Source organism: Passer montanus, unplaced genomic scaffold, assembly GCF_014805655.1.
Source record: "Passer montanus isolate IOZ18808 unplaced genomic scaffold, ASM1480565v1 scaffold71, whole genome shotgun sequence".
Classification (NCBI taxonomy): Eukaryota; Metazoa; Chordata; class Aves; order Passeriformes; family Passeridae; genus Passer; species Passer montanus.
Window position 1 is genome coordinate 750,502 of NW_024372259.1, and position 20,468 is coordinate 770,969.

At 46.1% G+C, this 20,468-nt stretch overlaps 1 protein-coding gene and 1 long non-coding RNA gene across 2 annotated transcripts; one reads left to right on the forward strand and one right to left on the reverse strand.

Moving 5' to 3' along the window:
- Positions 1–496: 496 nt before the first annotated feature.
- On the reverse strand, positions 497–3,092 carry MRPS14 (mitochondrial ribosomal protein S14). The gene is made up of 3 exons (XM_039730275.1): positions 2,962–3,092; positions 2,098–2,256; positions 497–995 (listed from the first exon to the last, which is right to left on the reverse strand). Exons 1-3 carry the CDS (start codon positions 3,004–3,006, stop codon positions 813–815), a joined length of 387 nt encoding a protein of 128 aa, XP_039586209.1. The 5' UTR covers positions 3,007–3,092; the 3' UTR covers positions 497–812.
- Positions 3,093–9,886: 6,794 nt separating this feature from the next.
- LOC120512208 lies at positions 9,887–20,049 on the forward strand. The gene is made up of 4 exons (XR_005629959.1): positions 9,887–13,911; positions 15,857–16,017; positions 16,576–16,726; positions 17,722–20,049. It is a non-coding gene; the product is annotated as an uncharacterized LOC120512208 (long non-coding RNA).
- Positions 20,050–20,468: the final 419 nt, after the last annotated feature.

Genomic DNA, 20,468 nt, shown 5'->3' on the forward strand with positions numbered 1-20,468 from the left:
GGCCATAGCAGCCAGTGCCCCCTTTACTGCAGTGCTTTGAAGAAGAGTACAGGGCAAACGTGACCTTAGCAGCAAGCCTGTTGTTAATTGTGTCCTTCCTGCCTCCTTCCCATGTGTCTCCCAAGGACAGATTTGTTGTTACCTGTGAATTAAGGAAGCCATTTCTCTCCTGTTAGGGTCTGGACTAGGGTTCCTTGCCACCTTGTTCTTGAAGCACGGGACTGAGCACTGCACTGCCAACAGGAGAAATACCAGCACAGTGTAGTTCCTAACAGGTCCTTTAGCCACTTTGTCTGCTCGTTAATACACGTGTATATTGAGTTAGCATAGCAAGAGCATCTCAACTCGAGGCCATGTTTTGTTCCCACTCTGTGCTTGCCCTTGTTCACAGCAGACTACCACTTTGTCCTGTTGTGCAGTTTTACTGATGCTTTTACCCAAATTACCATGATGAACTTACCCTATGATGGCAACAAAAAAAATGCTTAAACAAGCCTTGTGCTGTATGTCTTTATTTCTATATTGCCCATACCACAAACCTCAGCTTAGTTCTGCAACCATCACGTACTGATTTTTTTTCTCACAATCAAACTGCCTCTCACACACACCAGTTCAGTGCAGTTGTGCTGCTGCTTGTCAGCTGATACCAACTGTAATCCAGCGAGTTTAATGAATCAGCACAACTTCTCATCCTTCCCTTATTAGTTTGACATTGATGCTGGGCTCTGAGGCAGGACAGTCTTGCTTTAATTACCCACACAAACGAGCCTGGTTTGTTTCATCTGCCTGAAAGCACGTCCACGTGGGGATGATTACCACATGGCTCTCTGTACCCCGGACATCTGAGCGTGGTCAGCGAAGTGGCGGAAGACAATTCTGCTGAGCCTCCAGCGGCGCTTGACCCCCCGAGGGCGGGACGTCAGCACACAGCGGTTCCGGATCCTCACCGGGCAGCTGTCCCGCGGCAGCGCCGCGATCTCTTTGTCCGCCACTTCCTAGAACAGAACAGCACAAAAGCTTTATCTGTGTTCCCAGGATTTAGAGGGGCCTTGCTGCCACACCTCAAAATCCAGAGTGGAGTTTCTCTACCACCTCGTGAATAAGCTTTGCTGTTTAACTGGGAGCTTTCACCTCACTCAGCCCACCCTTTCTGGGCATTCCAACAGCAAATGTAAACTGATCCACATGGAGACCCCCAAATTAATCCTACCTACACAGACAGAACTATCTCAAGCCACCAGTCAAATCAGATTGTCTCTGTCCTTGTTCTAGGGTGGGCTAGCCCTCTAAGAGACACAAGATTTAATCTTATAACTGAATAACCTCAAACCAGGAATTATAGTTAGCCAAATACTTTTTTTACTTTCTCCTCGTTGCAGTCCTTTCAGATGAGCTGAATTTAAATATGTTGTTTATGTTGTTTATTAACTGCCTGCTGAGGTAGAACGCTTTGATGTCAGTAAAAGGGATTTCAATAGGGTTCTTTGGAAGGTGTTACAGAATCTTCTTTTGGGGCTTTTTTCTGTATTGGTTTTGCCTCATAAGGACATCCAACACCAGTCAGACTTGCCAAAGAATGGTAAAGTGAATATATAAAAGCAAATTCATATACTTTCTCCCAGGATGTGTAAGTATGGCCAGATCAAACATAGGAATAATCTGATATGGGCAAATTTTTTTTGGTGCTTAGTAAGGCAGGCTGAGAGCAGGGAAGTCAATTTGAACAGTTTTAACACCCAGCTGTGATGCAGGTTCATATTCTTGTAAATCAGGCAAGTAAAATTAAATACTTCTAATTGCACAGAGTGGTGGTTTGGGCTAGATATACATATGCTGCTTACACAAGTACTGGTTTCAAAAAACCCAACACACACAACCTCCAGTCAGGTGAGTGTGCTGTTGTTGTAAACACCCCCAAAAGGCTGAAGTCACTATGGAACATGACATGATTCTGTGCTTGTGAGCTGGGGAAACACATCTGGCACCTGGGACAGCCATTTGGATCGACAAAGTGACCGCCGTGGCCCTGAGCACGGCAGAGCAGCAAGAGCCACGTGTGGGTCTGTGCCCTGGCTGGGTACAGGCAGCTGGCAGTACCTGCAGCTCCTTGGGGAGGATGGAGTTCTTGCGGATGGCGTTGATCCGCAGCCTCTCATCTGCATACTCATAGGCCATCTTCCTTCTCTTCACATCCCGCAGCATCCTCCAGTCCACATAGTAGCTCCGCACCTGCCCTGGGCAGGACGAGGGAAGAACCTGATCAAAAAAATAAAATTTGTGATACCCGCCCGTTGCACAGTTTGCCCTAGTCAAGTATGAATTGTTATTTTCATACAGCATGGAACATCCGGAGGTGGAAGGCACTGACAAATACCGAGTTCAATCCCACCATCTGCCTGAGTGTTGCCCCAACAGCCTTAGCTCTGGCAGCCTCGGGGCCGCCACCACTCCCTGGGGAGCCTGTTCCAGTGCCGCATGGGGAAAACCCTTTGCTAATACCCAGCCGAACCCTGCCCTGACACGGCTCCAGCCGTGCCCTCGGGTCCCGTGTCTCCGGTATCGTTTAACTCCAGGGTCACACGTTACACCTCTCACACCTCATCGCTGCCCGCGTCTCCCTCACGAGGGGCAGCACCGATCTTTGCTCTCCCTGACGACCAACAGCGATGCCTTCACAGCTTTAGCTTTCGTATTTTCCAGATTCCATACTGCATTAGTATATATAACTCTGAACTTCATATAAAGTGTTAGCAAGTTAGAGACACACAGAGCCCCAAGCTGCACCGAACGCTACATAACACCGATGTTCCCGCGCCGCGGGGACAAGGCCAAGCCCGCAGCGGTCAAATACCACCCGCATTTCCCCTGCCCGCTCCCCGGTGCCTCGGCCGGGCGGGTAGGGCCCCGGAGAGACGCGGGGAAGCAGGGCGAGAGGAACGGAGGGGAGGGAGTCGCCCTGACCTGCCGAGCCGCCCTCAGCGCCCAGCACAGCGCGGCCGCCGCCATCTTGCCGCTGCGCCGCGCATGCGCGCAGCCAGGGCGGGTGCCCGCCCTCAGGCCGCCCCTCGGGCCGCTCCCGCCTCCTCCCAGCGCTGCACTCCCAATGTGCCCGGGTTTTTTAACCCTCTGCGGCTGGAATTGCGAGGAGAACCGCTGCCGCACTTGAGGGCTGTGCTGTGTGTATCTCAGAGCTGCTGTCAGGGCTCGCTGGCGCCTCCCGTCATTGGAGGCAGCTGGATCTGCCACAGGAACATCGCGGGCAGGCCTTGGGTGCAGCAGAGTTATCCCGGGCTGAAGGGGAACGGCTGTAAAAATGCCAGGAAAGTTGTCCCAGCGGGGAAATTGGCGCAGAGGCATCGCCCCGCCGGTGTGGGGTCCCTGTCCCGCAGGAACAGCGCGTCCTGTCCTGGTAAGGGACACGGGCTCTGCTAAAGCCTGGCCTCATTCTGTTCCTCAGGGGTGTATTTTGCTTGTTTATCACCTAGGGCTGCTCCTAAATTCCAGGTTTATACCTGTGGCTTGCAGGGGGTTTTTCTACTGTAGGATTTTGAATTGTAGAGTATTGTGAATTGGAAGGGACCCGTAAGGATGATCGGGTTCAGCTCCTGGCCCCGCACGGGACAAATCCGAGAATTCCACCGAGTGCCTGAGTGTTGTCCAGACTTTTGGTAATACCCAAACCTCTGGGTAAGTTCCAGCACTTTGCAGACAACACTGAATAATCATAACCCCAAACAGAGAAAAACAAATGGGAAATTCTGCTTCCATTGTTCTTTTTCAGTGAGAGAAACAGTCACTGACTGGGACCTCGCTTAGGCAGCATTTGAAATATGTCTATTTCCTGACTTCAGGGAAAACATGCATCACAGTTTTCATGTTGAATTCATATTTTTCTGTTTGTATCAACTCATTAGCTACATTCAAGAAGCTGGTTCTCTCAGTTTGTCAAGCTGCTTGCTCTGTGTATGCTAGTTATTTGCTATATTATACTGGTCCAGAAGTATGTGATAATCTGAAAGAAGTAGCTAGGTTGGCTGGCTATTCAAATTTCATTATTCATGCTACAGTCAGCTGCTTTCCTAGGTGCTTACTGTGGTAGCTTTCTGCTGTTTGCAAGGGGAGAATTTCAAGCTTTGTAATTCTCTATAACATGCTATTTTTCCAGATGGTGAAATTAATTGGTATATGTATCAGCAGAGCAGATAAGATAGATGTGATCAAAGGGGATTTGAATGTTACAGCATGCATTCTTTTCTCCAATATTTTGCATATTCTGTATATATTATATATAATATTTTGTATATATCTGTATATTTTGTACATTCCCCTTTTGTGTTTTTTAGATGGCCCAGATGCAGGAGAGCTATTTCTTCAGCCAGGGCTGACTCCCTCACTTGCTCAACAGCATCACCTGTGTGCCTGGCACTTCCCCAGCTGCGATTGACAAGGATTCATGATGGATGTTGATATTCCTCAGGCTGCTGCCATCTTCTGCTCCCTCAGCACAGCTTCTGGTTGCAGTAAATCAAAGGAGCTGTTCAGAATCTGAGGGTTTGTCGGCTAAAAACCGGGCTCAGTAATGCACCTGGTTAAATAAACACGTGGGTAGTTCTTGAGGGATTTTTGAAAGTATTGTGCTGAATAAATGGAGAGTTTAACTGCTGCTGAGTTTAATTTTTATTTTCTGATGTAGTCCACCTGCATTTCTCATCATCAATATTACAAATGTGCTTTTTGACACAGTGGCCTCAGTAACAATCCTGTGATTCTTGCAGACGTGTACAGAGCTGGAGAGGCTTTCTGGGTTTTTTCTACTAGCAGAGCATAAATCAAATGCAAAATGGTGCTTCCATGCTGATGGGCAAGAGGAATGCTGAGCAGGGCAGTCACTCCCAAAGCCAGCCTGCTCCTTAGGTGCTTTGTAGGAGGGAAACGCCCCGAGGCCTCTATTGGTTCCTTTCATCTGGTCTATGGGTTCTTAAACTCCCTGCAGGGACTGCTGCTGGTTTGCAGCTGGAGTGGGAAGAGGAGAGGGTTTGGTCACTTTTTGGTTTGCTCAAATTACCTTTGCAAATGGTGCCTGCATCAGAAGGGCTCTGAACCAGACAGCTGAAAGTACTTGATAGGTAAGAGAAAAGAATTTTTAATTTCTTTGAGATTCCTATTGTTCTTTTTGAGGGATAACTCAATTTGCCTCTGACTTCTCAGAGCAGATGCCCTCCAAGGATTTTGAAGCCTTACTCAAGCATCAATAATCCTGTATTTTGGGCATGTATTTTTATTACAGAAGGTACAGTAGTATTTAATAGGTTTCTTAAAGCCCATTTTGAAGGGCTTAAGCTTTCCTCGGTTGTCTCCTCCAGCCATATAAAACTACATATCTTCTAATATAAATGGGAGTTTTGCCTTTGGATCTAATGGAGCTAGGGTTTAACCTAGAAGGGTTTCTTTTTAGAATGCTTGTTCCTAGTACATGCTATTAGGCAGATACCCTAGATCTTCAAGCACTGGGCAGTAGGATGGAAAAAGACTTGCAGAGTTAGACTGTTGGAATCTTTCACACAAATATTCCCCAATCTCTCCAGCTTTCATCATCCTGTGCTTTCCTCTGCAATAATTGAAAAGATGTGAACAGGGTTTCTTTCATCCCTTCCCTTAGGAGACTGTTCTGTGCCTGGTAGATCTGACTGTCAGGCATTCTTCCCTAAACTAGTCCTTTCCCTAATATGGTGTTATAGCCAGTTATGTGTATGACACTATATTCTCCACAAAAAGTCAGTTAAACCCACTCTTTTTAACAGCAGGGGAAAAAATCTCTTTATTATATGATGAGGAAGCCAAAAAAGTTGTTCTCTTTCATTATGCTTGACAGAAATGCTTGTGTCCAGAGGTTTTTCCTCTGGAATGATCTCTAAGCCTAGGAAATTTTGAGCTCAATTCGTAATTGCTGTGAAGCCCTAATTAGTCACAAGGTCATGTTACAGCCCAGAATGCTATTAATCACTAGGTGCTGAGCAAAGGGATTTTGTGTATGTGTCTGTGTGTTTGGGAACCCCATCTGCAGGGGTTTGGAAGTAAACCACATAAAACAAAGTGCTGGGGTTTTCTGCAATGAACTGTGATAGACTGCAGAATTTAGGCATAAATTTGTTCAGAGATTTGAAGCAATCTCTTATATTTGATTTGTTTCAGAAGTCTGCACAGGAGAAAAAGAAAGGTGGAGCTAGTTTCTGTGTCTCTTGGAGGGAGAGGATGGCTTGAGGTGGGAAAGCATAGCTGGAAACAACTTCTCTCCCTGGGCAGCAGAAGAAACCTTTGGGTGACAAACTGACCAAAACCCCTCTGCTCTGTCTTCCTGCGCTGTTGGTGGGAAGGAAGGAGAGGCTGGGGGAAGAAAAGGTGTTTTAAAGGCTTATTTTACTTCTCATTAGCCTCCTCTGATTTTATTAGTAAAAAACTCACTCTATGCCTCTAAGTTGAGACTGTTTTGCCCTTGGAGTGTTTTCTTCTGGTCCTTCTTTCAACTAATGAACCCTTTGCCTAAATTTTTTCTCTCCTCTGCCCAGCTGTAGCAGGAGAAGGTGAGTGAGCGACTTTCTTGGGTGCCTGGTGTTTGGGTAGTGTCAAACCACAAAACTTGCTAATGAAATACAGCTGCTAGATTGTTTGATCAGCTTACTTGTAATTAAATTGCAAGTTAAGCTCATTGCACCCTCCAATTCTAATTATATACAACAATGAATGCAACCACCAATTCTTTATACAGAAGGAGAAGAACTGAATACATCTTCAAAGCCTGAAGAAGGAGCATCTTTGCAAGACACAAACCCACAAAATACAGACTAAGTATTAGTCCCCTTTCCTCATATTCCAGGAGCCATCTCAAATAATAACACAAAAGATTCATCTTCTTAATCAAAATAAGTTTGAAAAAATTTCGTGCTTGGCCATGCGGCAAGTCATGACCCTCATCAATGTTTTTCTTTGTTTCACTTTCAGTCCTTGCCCCCAGAACGCAGCTGCTGAACTCCATGGAGAACTCCCTGGCTCTCAGCTGGGATCCAGTGACTGATGTGGATAATTACCTGCCTGACCTATTATCCAGCTGGGTATGAAATGTTGGTGAAACAAATCCATGTGCCCAAAGAGCAGCTCAGCTATGAGATGGCACAAGGTGCTGGGGTGGAATCTCACAATGTCACACTTCCATCACGTGTGAAGGGGATTGCCACTGAGCCTAAGCATCTAGAAGCCAGTACAGGTAGGAGCAGGTAGTATTATTTGGAGAGTCAGATGTTGTAAATCTTTAAAGTTAGATTTCAACAAGTGAGGGGAGCTGAGTGCTGGAGAACACTTTTCTCTTCCCAGCCTAGAGTTATGTCATTGGTTTCTGGAGAATCTGTTCCCAGATTTGGATCATTAGATCCGAATGTATTGCATATCTCCTCTCTTTCTATTTTTCTTGTCCAAATCCTACTTGTGTTGACACCTGTGAATTCCAGGGAATTTGTAGTGTTGCCTGCTGCAAGAAGCAGGAATGGAAGCATGCAGGATAAAGGCAGCATGTTACTAAGAATAATGCACTGGATGCAGAAAGAACTTAAAAGTAGGCAGGATGTCATTCCTAGGTACTTACTGTCCCAACATGTAAGTCTGCATGTCTGCAGCAGTGAGTTCTCCTCATAGTCTCTTCCCAGGACTGAATGAGCGTGATCCTGCTGAGGTTAAGAGGTTGAGTGTGCAAAGGCTGTGCATTTGAAGCAGCCCCTTGAGAACTGAAATGTCCTTTGGTTAGCAGCTGATATTATGCTGTCTGCTTGTACTGGGCAAAGACAGTGAAAAGCTTGGTGATTTTGGCATTTTTCCTGCTTCCAGCACAATAGGTGGGAGCTGAGAGCCAGCAAACACCAGAGCTGGACTGTTACCATGGATAAAACTGAATTTGTTGAAAAAACAGTTGTTCTGTCCTTGCTTGACTCTTCAGGCTGAGGAAAATGTCTTGGGTCTCAGAGCAGGAATCTGGGCAGAGAAGGAGCATTGCTTAGTGACTTTTCTGTCTTGTATTTACCTTTTTGTGCTGATGCTGCTTCCCTACATCTCTCTGCTGTTTCCCAGTCTGGTCTGAAGCCAGTGCCATCTGAGTGACAGAGGAGGTGGAGTACTCCCTGGAAGTGGGGTGGGAGAGCCCTCCAACAGATGTGCATTATTACAGGCTGAGCTTCAGATCCCTAGTGGAGATGCATGAGAAGCACATCTAAGAGCAGATAAATCCTCACTGGTGAGTGTTCGTGGGTAAAGTGGCAGGAATTATTTACAGTCAGACTGTTAATTAGACTGAGACAATTCTTCTCTCATGTGTGAATGTCCAGTGAGATCTATTTGTGCTCCCCTGTCACATAAGGAGGGGTGTCTCCACAGGGAGAAAGCTATGCTCTGTAGATAGCAAGTTTCCAGGCATATTCATTCACTTAATTCTGTCCCTGTTAGGAAAAAAGTGCATTCTTCTGTTTCAGAGCTGATATTATGCAAATCCCCACCTGCAAGCTCCATCCAGCCTGGCCTTGAACACTTCAGGGGTGGGGCAGCCACAGCTTCTCTGGGCAGCCTGTGTCAGTGCTTCACCACACTCCCAGGGAAGAATTTCTTCCTAACCTGCCATGATAGGTGTTTTAGGGGTTTGATTCAACTGGAGATAGCTAATCCTGCATTTTGAAATGCTGTCTCAGGAGTCAGCAGCCCAACCAATGTGACAACCAACTGAGTGACAGAAGAAACCACCACTGTCTCATGGAATAAGGTGGAGGCTCCCTTAGACAGGTAGGGGAATAAACCACATGGACTCTACTTCCTTTATGGGGGAAAAAGCCATTCTTTATTCACATAACTCTTTTTATACAGTTTTACAGACTTTGTGTGTGACTCCAGTTGGTCAGTAGCTTTCTTGTCAATTACTGTATTGATTAGTAACAGGTTGTTATCCTGTATTGATTGGTAACTCAAACTCTTGGTGTTTATGTTCAGGGACAGTTGTTTGTTAAAGATAGTTTTCATTTTTCTATCTAACAATGTAAAACCAGTTTATGCAGGGGCTAGTTGTTTTTTTTTTTAACCCAGGAATAGTTTGTTCTGCTAACGAGCTGCTCACACCAGGAGTGCTTTCACATGGGAACTTGCAAAGTGCTAGCTTGACAAGGCCAGCCACTGATTTCAGGAGAGCAGGTTTGATTTTAAGAAGCCTTTTAAAATAATTTTTCCCCTTTACTGCAACAGACAGGTACATGGAGAGATACACCTTGGCTGGTGGAGACCCCAAGGACATGCAGCTGGGCAGTGAAAATTACATGATCACCTTACTGGATCTGAGGCCAGACATGGAATGTCACTGACATCTGGGCAGAGGAGCAAGAAGGCAAGCACGAGAGCTGTGACAGGTGAGCTGTAGCAGCACTGGAGGGAGCTGAGTTTAGAAATCAAACTCCTTCATCCATTTTACTTCTTTTGGTAAAGCCTCTTCTGCTTGGCATGCATTTTTGGTGCGGCAAGCATGTAATTCTTACTAGTGTGGCTGAACAGGCTTCCAGCACAGCTTAGGACTCTGAGGTCTGTTGTGGACAGGCTCTATGACAAGGGACCAGTTACTAGAACTGGAACTGAAGTTAAAACTCAAACCTCATAACCCGCAATGTGTAATTCATGCCTTGCCTTTAAAGTGTTACAAACCATATCCAAGCCAAAACTCAAACCTCATAACCACCTACAATGTGTAATTCATGCCTTGCCTTTAAAGTGTTACAAACCATATCCAAGCATTTCTTTGGGTGACTGTTGTAGCATTTCCCAACAGGATAGGGGACTCATACACACTTCAGACAGATAATCATGGCAGACTATTTGTTAAAAGGAAAAGCATGTTTATTTGGATAATAACATAAATTAAGAAACGTGTGGGAAGTCAGATCTCCCAAACAGTATATTTGCTTGCTGTCCTTTGGTAACAGGGAGTCTCCATTGGAAGGGTGTTTGCAGCTGAATCTGCAGCTAGATTGGGAAACTTCTTGAACAACTGTCCTAATTAAATTTTGCCTCTATTTGCACCAATCCATCTATGACTGAGTACAGAAGCAGTTTCTACTGACAAATAATCTTATATATGTGCATTTCTTCACAAAAATTACCTGGAGGGATATTTGGGGTGCTCAACACAGGATGTTAACCAACATATTTAATCATGTCAATTAGACTAGACATAAGAGGAGATGCCTCGGGGGAATTTGTAGGACTGTCTGAAGCTCTCACATGAGGGGTCAGTCAAGCAGTGATGGAGCTCAGGCAATCCTCTACTTTCAAGCTGGTTTATTGTCTCCAGCCAGCCCATGTGCTCACTGGTGCAGGTGTCTGGCAGCTCCTGGAGCACACAGGGAGCTCAGTAGTGAAGAGCAGAGCAGCACAACCTCTACTCAGCTCCAGTGCAATTAGACCTGAAGAACAAACTTGATTTTCATATTGCACAAGAAAATAATTTGCTTGGTTTTTCTTGCCACAGGTGAGCATCTCATACTGCTAACGATTTGAGCTGTGATTATTCAAATTCCCAATTCCCAGCGTGTGCTGCTCTAGGGTGGTACAAACAAGCCTCAGCATCTTTCATTAAAATGAAAAGTAATGTATTTTCGTCTCACAAAAGAGCTGAGATTAGTACATGCAGGTGGTACATCACATTAGTACATCACAACTTTTACCATAGCTAATGTGTGGTAAATCACAGTGCAGCTAAGCTGGTGTGTGGTAAATTACACTGTGGCTGATGTGCATCTGTGCCCTGGAATTTAGAGCCTCCAGCAGGATAAGAAATTCTGTTCCAATAATTTGAGAGGCAACTGCAAGACCTTCACTGCTAGGCTGCTGAGATGTATTTAAAAGTTCAGTGACTTAAAAAATCCTAGTTAAACTAAACAAAAAATTGTTCTGTAAAGGTCATGAGTTGTATGGCTGTCCTCAAAGGGCCACATCACTGCAGGCTGTTGTCTTATGATGTGAAATTAGGACTCCTGAAATTTAGTGTTGTGTTTCCATCTGAGAATTGGGCAGGGAAAGATTGCAACAGTGGGAGGAATTTGAAAGTGACAGAGAGCTGCATTTCACAGATTCTGAGCAGGTGATTTGGGGTTTTTTTCTTGGTTACTTCCCAAAATAACTCAGGCAAGGTGTTGTGACCTTCAGAAAGCAAAAGCCACTAACAGCATATTCTGCCTGAGCTCTGTCTCTGCCTGGGCAGTGGCTGTGCTTTTGTTGCTCCCAAAGAAAGAGTCCTGCTCCAGTAGCTGTGAGGAGACCTAAACCCCAGCTGAGATACCTCAGAATTGGGCACCCCCCACTTGGCAATTCAGGCCCATCCTTGGCAAGAAATAAAGGATGAGAGGTGGAAGAAATCAGCAGGGCCCCTGAGGGGAAGGGGTAAGAGCAGCCCTGTTTGGACACCCATGTTTTTCACTCAGCTGTTCCACAGAAACCAGCAGCCCATCTCACCCAGTGCAGGGCAGAGGATGTCTGACCCTGCCAAAGCTCAGCCACCTTGGCTCTGATATGCAGATATGGTTACCAAAGTACCAGGAATGGCAGGACATGGAAGCAGTTAGCACACCTGTTTTATCTTCCTTGCACTGTATCCAGCAGTACAAAACTATTTGACTCCACAAATATGCAATGGTGACTCTCTTAAGTAGCTGTTATTTACACTGCATGGTCAAAACCCAGTTTACAGCTAAAGAAAAAACTCCTGTTAGATTTACCAGTTTGGGCTGGAGAGAAAAAAACAAGGGGTTTTGTTTGCCCAGTTTTGGATACACAAAACCCCTTTTAGGTTTTTAGACATAGAATCGTTTCCCAAATTTCATTTGTTTTTCCAAATGTATTTGATAGTCTAATAAAACAGTGGTGGCCCCCTGCACCCATGGGAACTGCTAGCTGGCCTTTAAGGGCAATGCTGTGAGACTGCAGCCTCTGAGGCTGCCCTTCCCTTCCCTTGCGTCTTAGGATGGATTTGGTACCTTTTAGCTCCCTCTCCTGTCCAGCTGTAGATACATATGTAGTGAACTTGTCTGAGGAGGCTTCTGGGTTGTTTCAATTAAAGCAGTTGTTTAGAGCTCTCCCAAATGAAGCACAAGTTCATTAGATAATGGAATACTCTTAACTTATGAGCCTGGTGTAAGGTGGTCTTCAGTTTTAATGAACAGACAGCAATTTAAACAGCGTGGGCTGGGCACCGCAGGGCTACTGTCCCTGCTCTTACATTTGGGGTTTTGATTTCTTCCTCTCTGCCTTTTTATCTGCTTTTTATCTGCTTTAACACTGCATGAGGAGTGCAGCATTTCCTGGGAGGAGCCAGCCTGCTCGACTCTTCTCACTTATCTAAGACAGACAAAGCATGGCCTCGTGTTTTTCTGTGGCCTTTTCACAACTGCATTATTTCACTGATGCATTATAATTTTTGTTATGCTTATCCTCGTTCTTCAGGGCCAGGCTTTTGTAGCCTGGTTTGTCCAGAAAAGACAGAAAACAATGTGCCTATGGACTCATATGACTATGAGCCCTCCAGGGAGATTTGTGGAAGAGGTGGGAATTAAGATAAATTATTCATTTATAGTTTGATATAAACTCAGGTGTACTTCAGGGCTGGAGCACTCTTCCCTGGAGGCCAGCACTGCCCACCAAGGACCTCCTCTGTACAACTTGGAAACCCACTAAAACCTTACTCATCAAATTGTTTCCTTAAGATGTTCCTAAAATATGAAATATATAGCAAGCACAGGATGAAGATTAGGGAGGAGCTGCTTCCAGTGTTGCTACTTTCAACACATTTAAAAATTGGATTTATCTTGGGAAGCACTGCAGCCCCCTCGTTGGCACCTCATAAGACACTTTTTGATGACTGTTGTTGACTGGAAGACTCTTTGATTCCAGTGAATGAGCTGGTATTCCATTTCCAGCACAGACTGAACTATGAAGCTCTGGGTTTCTTTGTATCCCTGTATTTACTAAAGAAAACTGAACCATGACAACAACAAAGCCTGTGAAGTCATTCTTCATCTGCAATAGGGGAACAAAGGGTGGAGGTTCTCTGCAGGCCACATCAGAGCTGTGCTCCAGCACTGGGGCATAGAGCCTCAACCTGTCCTGTGTGTGAGTGCTCCTCAGAGATGAGCCTGTTGGACACGTGAGGAGCTCCTGGACACTGCAAGTTGAGCCAATTGCTGGGCTCACAGAGCATCCCAAACCACATCTGTAGAAGGCTTGCAGTGTTTGGTCTAGGCTTCTGCTGCTTGCCAGCTGTGAAGGCCACTGGTGGACTTCCAGCCCAAGAGCTGCACTGCAGTTTGTGTCTTTCATTTGGGCAGTGGTGTAGCAGGACTTCCCCTCTGCTGCAGAAGAGCTTATCTCTTCCATCAGCTGATGCAACAGCTCAGGGCACCTTCCCCCCCTTGCAGGAATCTGCCAATTGGTGAGATAACCCAAGATATCTGTCCTGTGGTGAGTTATCTCTGGTACCAGGGAGGTGGAATTCCCAGCTGGCCATAAACATCTTGCCTTGAGAGCAGATTGAAGGGAGATAAGCTTTGAATTTCTGACTGACAGGCATTTCACTTTACAAACGATAAAAGCTACACAAAACCTTCACAAAGGAGAAGTCTTTTGCACATTCCTTGGAAATATGTAGGGACCTCTCCTCAAGGTTTGGGATGCTGGCCCTGAGTTGAACTTCTGAAAGCTGAGTTCCATCTCATGCAGCCCTTGGGGACCATATCCTTGTGCCATCTCCCAGGCAGTGGGCAAGGCCAAAGCTGCTACCTGCAGCTAGGGGCTGTGCTTTCTGTGCTTCTCTCTCTGTGCCCTTGTCCATAGGAGCTTCCCAAGGTGAAGTGCCTCCTTCTGCTTTGCTGATGGACAGTTTTTCCTGCTCTGTTCACACAGTGAGCTTCTTCTGCCTGTATCCCACAGACTGCAGCCAGGTGCAGCAGGATAGGAATGCCTCCAGTGCCATGTGCACCGTTTACCTGAGCAGGGATGGCAGCAGGCTGCTGCAGGTGTACTGTGGCAGGAACACTGACAGAGGCAGGGGGATACTGAGTGGGGCTCTGCTCCTCTTCATGCTTTTTTGTGAATGTAATAACGTGGACATGATGCAAATGTTATGAGGCTCCTTTCTGTCTGCTGCATTCCTGTGTTTCAGCTCCTTCCTGAATGGAGTAGCATGTCCTAGGGAGGGTAGTGGCTGCTGATGTACCCATCAGGCTGGGGTTATGTGTGTGTACAGTGAATGCATTGCTAGTGCTGTGAGCACCTCAGCTCTGGCCACACAGGAGGTGCTGAGTGGCTTAAAGGAATCTGAAGGCAGAGGCATGGATGCCTTGCTCAGCTGATGCCTGTTAGTGTTCTCACTGCTAGTGCTGTGAGCACCTCAGCTCTAGCCACACAGGAGGTGCTGAGTGGCTTAAAGGAATGTGAAGGCAGAGGCATGGATGCCTTGAGGTGGGGAGTGTGTGTGAATGTGGAGCAGTGAGCTCTGAGGTTCATTGACAGCAATCTCCCTAAACAACCAGAGAAAAATATTAGCTTTTTCACCTTTCAATGATAAGCAATTTTCTCCACTGTAATAAATTGTTGTGTGTCAGTGCCAAGCCCCTCTGATCTTGGTGAAGTTTAGAAACCCAAAGGCCTTGTGGATCTTGTCTAAGCTTGTTTTGTCTTAAGTGTTCAGATCATGCTCAGATTTGTGGAAAGTACATTGTACAACTAAGTATTTGTCCCAGTGCTTATGTGCAGCCAGAAAATGCAGTGTGTGAATCAGAGAATCCAGCATTAAATAGGGCAAAGTTTTGGAGCAAGAGTCTTTAAATGTTCTGGGAAAAATAATGTTGCAGTACAGCCAGTCTTGTGCTGGCTAACGTTGTTTGTTTCTTCTGATATTTCTTGCCAGAAACTGAGATAAGACAGCATAAACTTGGCAAATTGTCATGAAGCCTCAAGCAGAGAAGGAGGAGGCAGGAAATAGCTGATTTAACCAAAATGGTCATGGGATGAGAGTCTAAGACTGCAAAGGTGAATAGGCTTCCTACTTTAAAGAGTAATTGTCTTCTATTTCTAGGTCTTGACAAGCTGCACAACCTCACAAGCAGCAGCTCCATCTGCTACGAGCTCTGTGTGGATTTGTGGGCAGCCAGAGAATCTGTCTGTGCTGTCTGTGAGTTCCTCCAGGTTGCCTCAAGCAGGGACAGATCCAGGCTGTCAGTGGGGAATTGCAGAGGCAGTGCTGGTGAGGAGGGCCTGGTACTGGTGCTGTCTCTGCACAGGGAAGCAAATGCTGGCACCTGGGTATTTGTCTTGCCCCATGGGCCTGTCTCATGCTGAAGATAGGAAAAAGAGTTGCTTGTTCATGGGGAAGAGAGGGCTCTGTGACCCAGGGAAATGCCTGAAAAGGCAAGCTGGGAAGTTTCTACAAGGTAACCTGTGCTGATGGGGCAGCAGCTTCTGGGGCTTGCCAGCTGAGAGGGAACAAAAGTGTCTTTTATTCAGAGGGGAGTTTTCTCAACAGCAGTGCTGGCTTCTGCCCCTGGTAAATCCCTACTATGTTGTGTCCATAGTCTTCCATTTATCCTTTAATACCCTTTGCCATGAGGTTTGTATCTTCATTTGGGAGGATGCACCCCTTGGACATGCCCCTCAGCAGCAGTGCCTTAGAGATTTGTGTGCACACCTATCCTGTGCTGTGGCTTTTCCCCTGCCAGGCCTGCTGTGTCCCACCTGAAGGGTGAGCAGCTGTAGTAACTTAATTATCTGTGTCTTTGATCCCTTCTTTTAGGGGTTGCAGAGACCTACCACAATGGCTGGAAGTACACAAGATGGCAAGGGGACAGTGATGTGGCTCTCAGCATCTGTGCCCTGACATGCCACAGTGCATGGTGGTACAAGAACCACACCTGGCCAAGCTCAGTGGGAAGCACGGGGAGAGCAGTCACTGAGGTGAGCAGCAGAGCTGGTGTGCTGATTATCCCTTCATAGCCTGGAGAAAAGACACAGAGCTGTGCTTCCTTCCTGTCTTTCCTTGGAGCAACAGGGATTGCCCTCCAACTTATTTCATTAGAACGTAAAATGATCCATAAGAAGACTTACAGCTCTCACTCTCTCCTCCTTGGATCCAGAGGACCTGAGCTCAGGGCTCCCTGCTTCTTGTGGGCAGAGATACTTGAGGTGGAGCTGTCTTGGTCACTGAGGGGAACACTCACTAGGAACTACACTGGGGTGCTTGCTCACTGTCTGATGTGACCTTTCCCTTGGTTTTTAGTGCATGCTTGGGGTACATCTCACTCTACAGGCTTACTTTGGGATTGAAGGTGGCTCAGTCCTGTTGTGTTCCAAGCTACACAGAGGTTTGATCTATATGAAGAGTGGCTGAAAGACTGATTATAATTAAAGCTTCTGTTTATTGCAGGGTTAAATGGTATTTGAGGTGGGCAGTGGTAGACTCCTAGCTTCTGGTCTGGGCACTTCAGTAAGAGAAATTCCTTGGTCTTTTCCCAGGGTGTGAACTGGGAGTCATGGAAAGGATATGACTTCTCCATCTCTTTTATGGAGATGAAGATCTGTCCTCAGTCTTCCAGTAATGAGCCAGTCCTGGGGAGGAAGAAGTCTTTATCAGAGAAGACAAAAAAGATCAGAACAATACCCAAAGGTAATGATTCAGTATTTCTTAACAAAGTTTGATTCAGACAGCTTTCTCCAATGCAATAGCTGACCAGTGTGCACCCAGGGACATCTGGATCTGCAGGCCAACCTGCTAGCAGCTTTGGAGCTCCTGGAGGGTGATGTTCCAGAGACTAGGAGGGGGCTTGTGGGGCATCCTGCTTGTAGATACTCTGGTTTGGCTAAGCATGACAAGGACCTGATTGATCCAATACATGCAATTTCTATGAACTTTATGTAAAACAAGCCTTAACACCTGTTGTTCTTTCTGTAGCCTGAGCTGCAGACTCCTCTTAATTCTCTTTTTCTGGTGCCATCACTTCAGATTTCCAAAAATAAATTTGAACCTACTAACAAATAATAGCCCCCTAACTTACATCAGAGTGAACTTTTCTGAGACTATCACCTCTCCCTATTTTGGTCTGCAGTTCTCCTCATTATTTGGGCACATTCCCTATTCTTCCTGCAGAACTGGGTTTTGGGAAACACTGCCAGTCTGCTGGCAAGGCTCACTAACCCACGTGTGTTCTGTAGACTGGGTTGCTCAGCCTCCAGTATCACATCTCTTCAGGTTAAAATCTTTCTATTTTGCTTGTGTCATTTTTCCAGCCCAGAGAAAATACGAAGGAGATGTATGTTCTTTCTGTAGCCTGGGCTGCATACTCCTCTTAATTCTCTTTTTCTGGTGCCATCACTTCAGATTTCCAAAAATAAATTTGAACCTACTAACAAATAATAGCCCCCTAACTTACATCAGAGTGAACTTTTCTGAGACTATCACCTCTCCCTATTTTGGTCTGCAGTTCTCCTCATTATTTGGGCACATTCCCTATTCTTCCTGCAGAACTGGGTTTTGGGAAACACTGCCAGTCTGCTGGCAAGGCTCACTAACCCACGTGTGTTCTGTAGACTGGGTTGCTCAGCCTCCAGTATCACATCTCTTCAGGTTAAAATCTTTCTATTTTGCTTGTGTCATTTTTCCAGCCCAGAGAAAATACGAAGGAGATGTGCAGTAGATTGATGTTCACTCTCCAGGGTGAGGCCCAGAACAGGGTGAATGTAAGGTCCATTCTCCTTCAGGCTCTGCTCACCATCCCAGACCTCTCTGTACTGCTTGCTTACAGACAATTAACCAAATTCCCTATGTGACTGTTCCATCTGCTGCCTTTTGCTTTTTCATCAGCAGTGTGGCAGGTAGTGATGCTGAAATGATAACACTTGTCATCCACCTCTAAAACGAGCATCCCATGGAGTTAAACTAATCCTGTGTGCCCCAGTACATGGTTTCACATTTGACTGGGTTTTTTTTTTTAATGTTTTTGAGGCTTTTATTTTTTTGTTTTGGTTTGGGTTTTTTCCCACTCACAGCCATAAAGGTGAGGTTTATTTTTATTTTTCCCTGGTAAGACATTAACATTTTGGACAGCCAGCTCCAGCCAGGGAAGAAGTATGAGCTAACCAAACGCTGCTTGTTCAAAAGCTTCCTTGTCTGAGCACACTGGGACATGGTTGTCCCATGTCTTAATGGCCTTCTCTATTGCAGTGCTAAGCTGAGTAATACATTTTAAAGAATCCTTCCCAGACTTTGGAGAAAGTAAAAAATTAACAAATAAAGGGGGTCTTAAATATTTCTGTCTTCTTTGTTTTGGGTGGTAGAATTGTTTTTCTTCCTATTTAAGCATTTTGCATGAAATGGAAGCATTACCCAGGTCTGGAGTGGGACTGTGCAGATTGGGTCTTTGGGGTCTGCTCCAAAACAGGGATGGGGATTGAGCTCTCTTTGTGACTTAACTCTGTGAAGTGCTTAACTGACCTGTGCTTGCTAGGACCTGGCTGAGGAGAGCCAGAGAGTTGTCTCTGGTGAGGTGAGGACTAAGTCCTTCATCCTACATTCAGGGCTGTGCCTCTCGGGTGGGCAGGTGAGCAGAGACTCATCTGAGCTGTGTCAGGCTATCCAAGCCCTGGCTTGGGGGAGGGAGGAGACTAATGGTGAGAGGTGTAGAAAGGAAAATTGTACTTGAAGTGTTTTGCAGGCTCTGTGCTAAGAGCATGAGAGAAGGACACGGGGAAGCGATGAGGGCTCTTTACTGTGAAGTGTTTTCTCCCTGTTGCCCACTTGTCTGTAGGCAAGGACAGATTTCAGTTTGTTATCCAGTTAAAGGGCTCAGTGAAGTCATTGGGAAGGTGGCTGAGATGGAGAGGGTGACCAGTCTCACAGACAGCCACTCTAAAAGTAAGTGTATGCTCTAAAAAACAGCAGGCGTGATTGTTACCTGTGACTTTTTCCTCTGCAGCAGCAAAACATAATCCCATCCTAAAGCTGAATCCCCCCGGAAGCAGGGAGTATTCCCTTAGGTAGTATAAGCTTTGTTTTTGTGCTAAGGGCAAATGAGGCGCCTTATTTGCAGCTTCTGAGGAGGGTCTGGCCTCCTAATGCTCTTCTTACCAGGAAGGGCAAAGTGAGAGCTGCTGGAAAACCGCAGCAGAAAGTCAGTATTCCCAACAGCCACAGGATGGCATTGTCCCTTCAGGCAGGAGAGACTCCCCGGTATCCAGCTGGCCTCTGCGAAAGAACCTTTGTGGGGTTAACTAGAGCCTGTGCTACAGCCCGGGACTGCTCAGATAGTGCAGTTTGTTTGCCTTGAGGGACTGGCTGTTCTGGTTTTGAGGCTCAGGATGGTTGGGTAGTGCCATAAAAAGGTCATATCCCTTTACTACCCTTGTTTTGCTGTAATATGTGGCCCTGTAACAGTGATGTAGGAGTGCTAATAAATACATTCTCAAAACCTCTGCCTTGCTCTGAGATCACTTAAAAGTTTATATACTGATTTGCAACACATCTGGGGCAGAATTTGAATCCCAGAAGGCTTTGGCATCACTGTGTTGATCCTGTAGCTGGGTCCTACCAGCCAGGACCCACCTATTGTGATGTTTCTGGGACCCCAGAGAAATGTTGCTGTATTCACCCAGGAACAGGAGGAAGAGGATGCCTCTTCCCAAAGATACTGTGTTTCTGTGGTGTTGTAATTTGGAGAGAAGCCTGAAGTGTCTTCCTGCACTGGACACTTGCTTGGAAAGCAGTATAGTTACTTTTGGTCACTGCTCTAGGCTTTGTTGGCTGAATAAATAGTGGAATGGTCAGTGAGGATCCAATTCTTCCACCATAGAGGGATTTAATGGGCATTTTTCCTTCCCTTCAACCTTTAGACTGCTCCAGGAGTCATCTCAGCCACTGCATATATCTAACCTAGGACCCTGGAACTATCCTTTTCCCCTTGCAGCCCAGGCTACCCAAGAGCACCTTGCCCTAAATCCAGTGTCTAACATCTGGAGAGAAGCAAGAAGCTCCTTTCTTCTCCAGGAAGTGGGCCTCTGCCATTTCTAGTGCTCATCTGTGCTCCTGCACTCCTCTTTCACCAGCCTCTTCCGGAGCCTCAGCTTTGTGGGCAAGGGGCAGCTTGGTGCCTCATCCGGATGAGAAGCAGGTTTTTATTCTTTGCCCTCACAAAGGCAGAGCTCCATGGTGTGGGATTTGCAAAGTCTCTGCCCAGCAAGCTGCAGACACCATGAAATACTTGTCTGATCAAAACCAACTGGGGTTAACTAGTCCGTGCTGCTGATCCTCCCTCCGTAAGAAAAAACAAACCTGCAGCCCACCTCCCACAGCACAAACCTTTTGTTCTTCCCACTACTTCTTGCCCTTGGGTAGAGCAGCTTGGCTGCGCTCATTA

Coding starts and splice junctions, on each gene's coding strand:
- MRPS14 (XM_039730275.1), bottom strand. CDS start 3,006: ATGGCGGCGGCCGCGCTGTGCTGGGCGCTGAGGGCGGCTCGGCAG. Junction 2,257..2,961: donor CGCTGAGGGCGGCTCGGCAG/GTCAGGGCGACT, acceptor TTTTTTGATCAG/GTTCTTCCCTCGTCCTGCCC. Junction 996..2,097: donor TCCTCCCCAAGGAGCTGCAG/GTACTGCCAGCT, acceptor GTTCTGTTCTAG/GAAGTGGCGGACAAAGAGAT.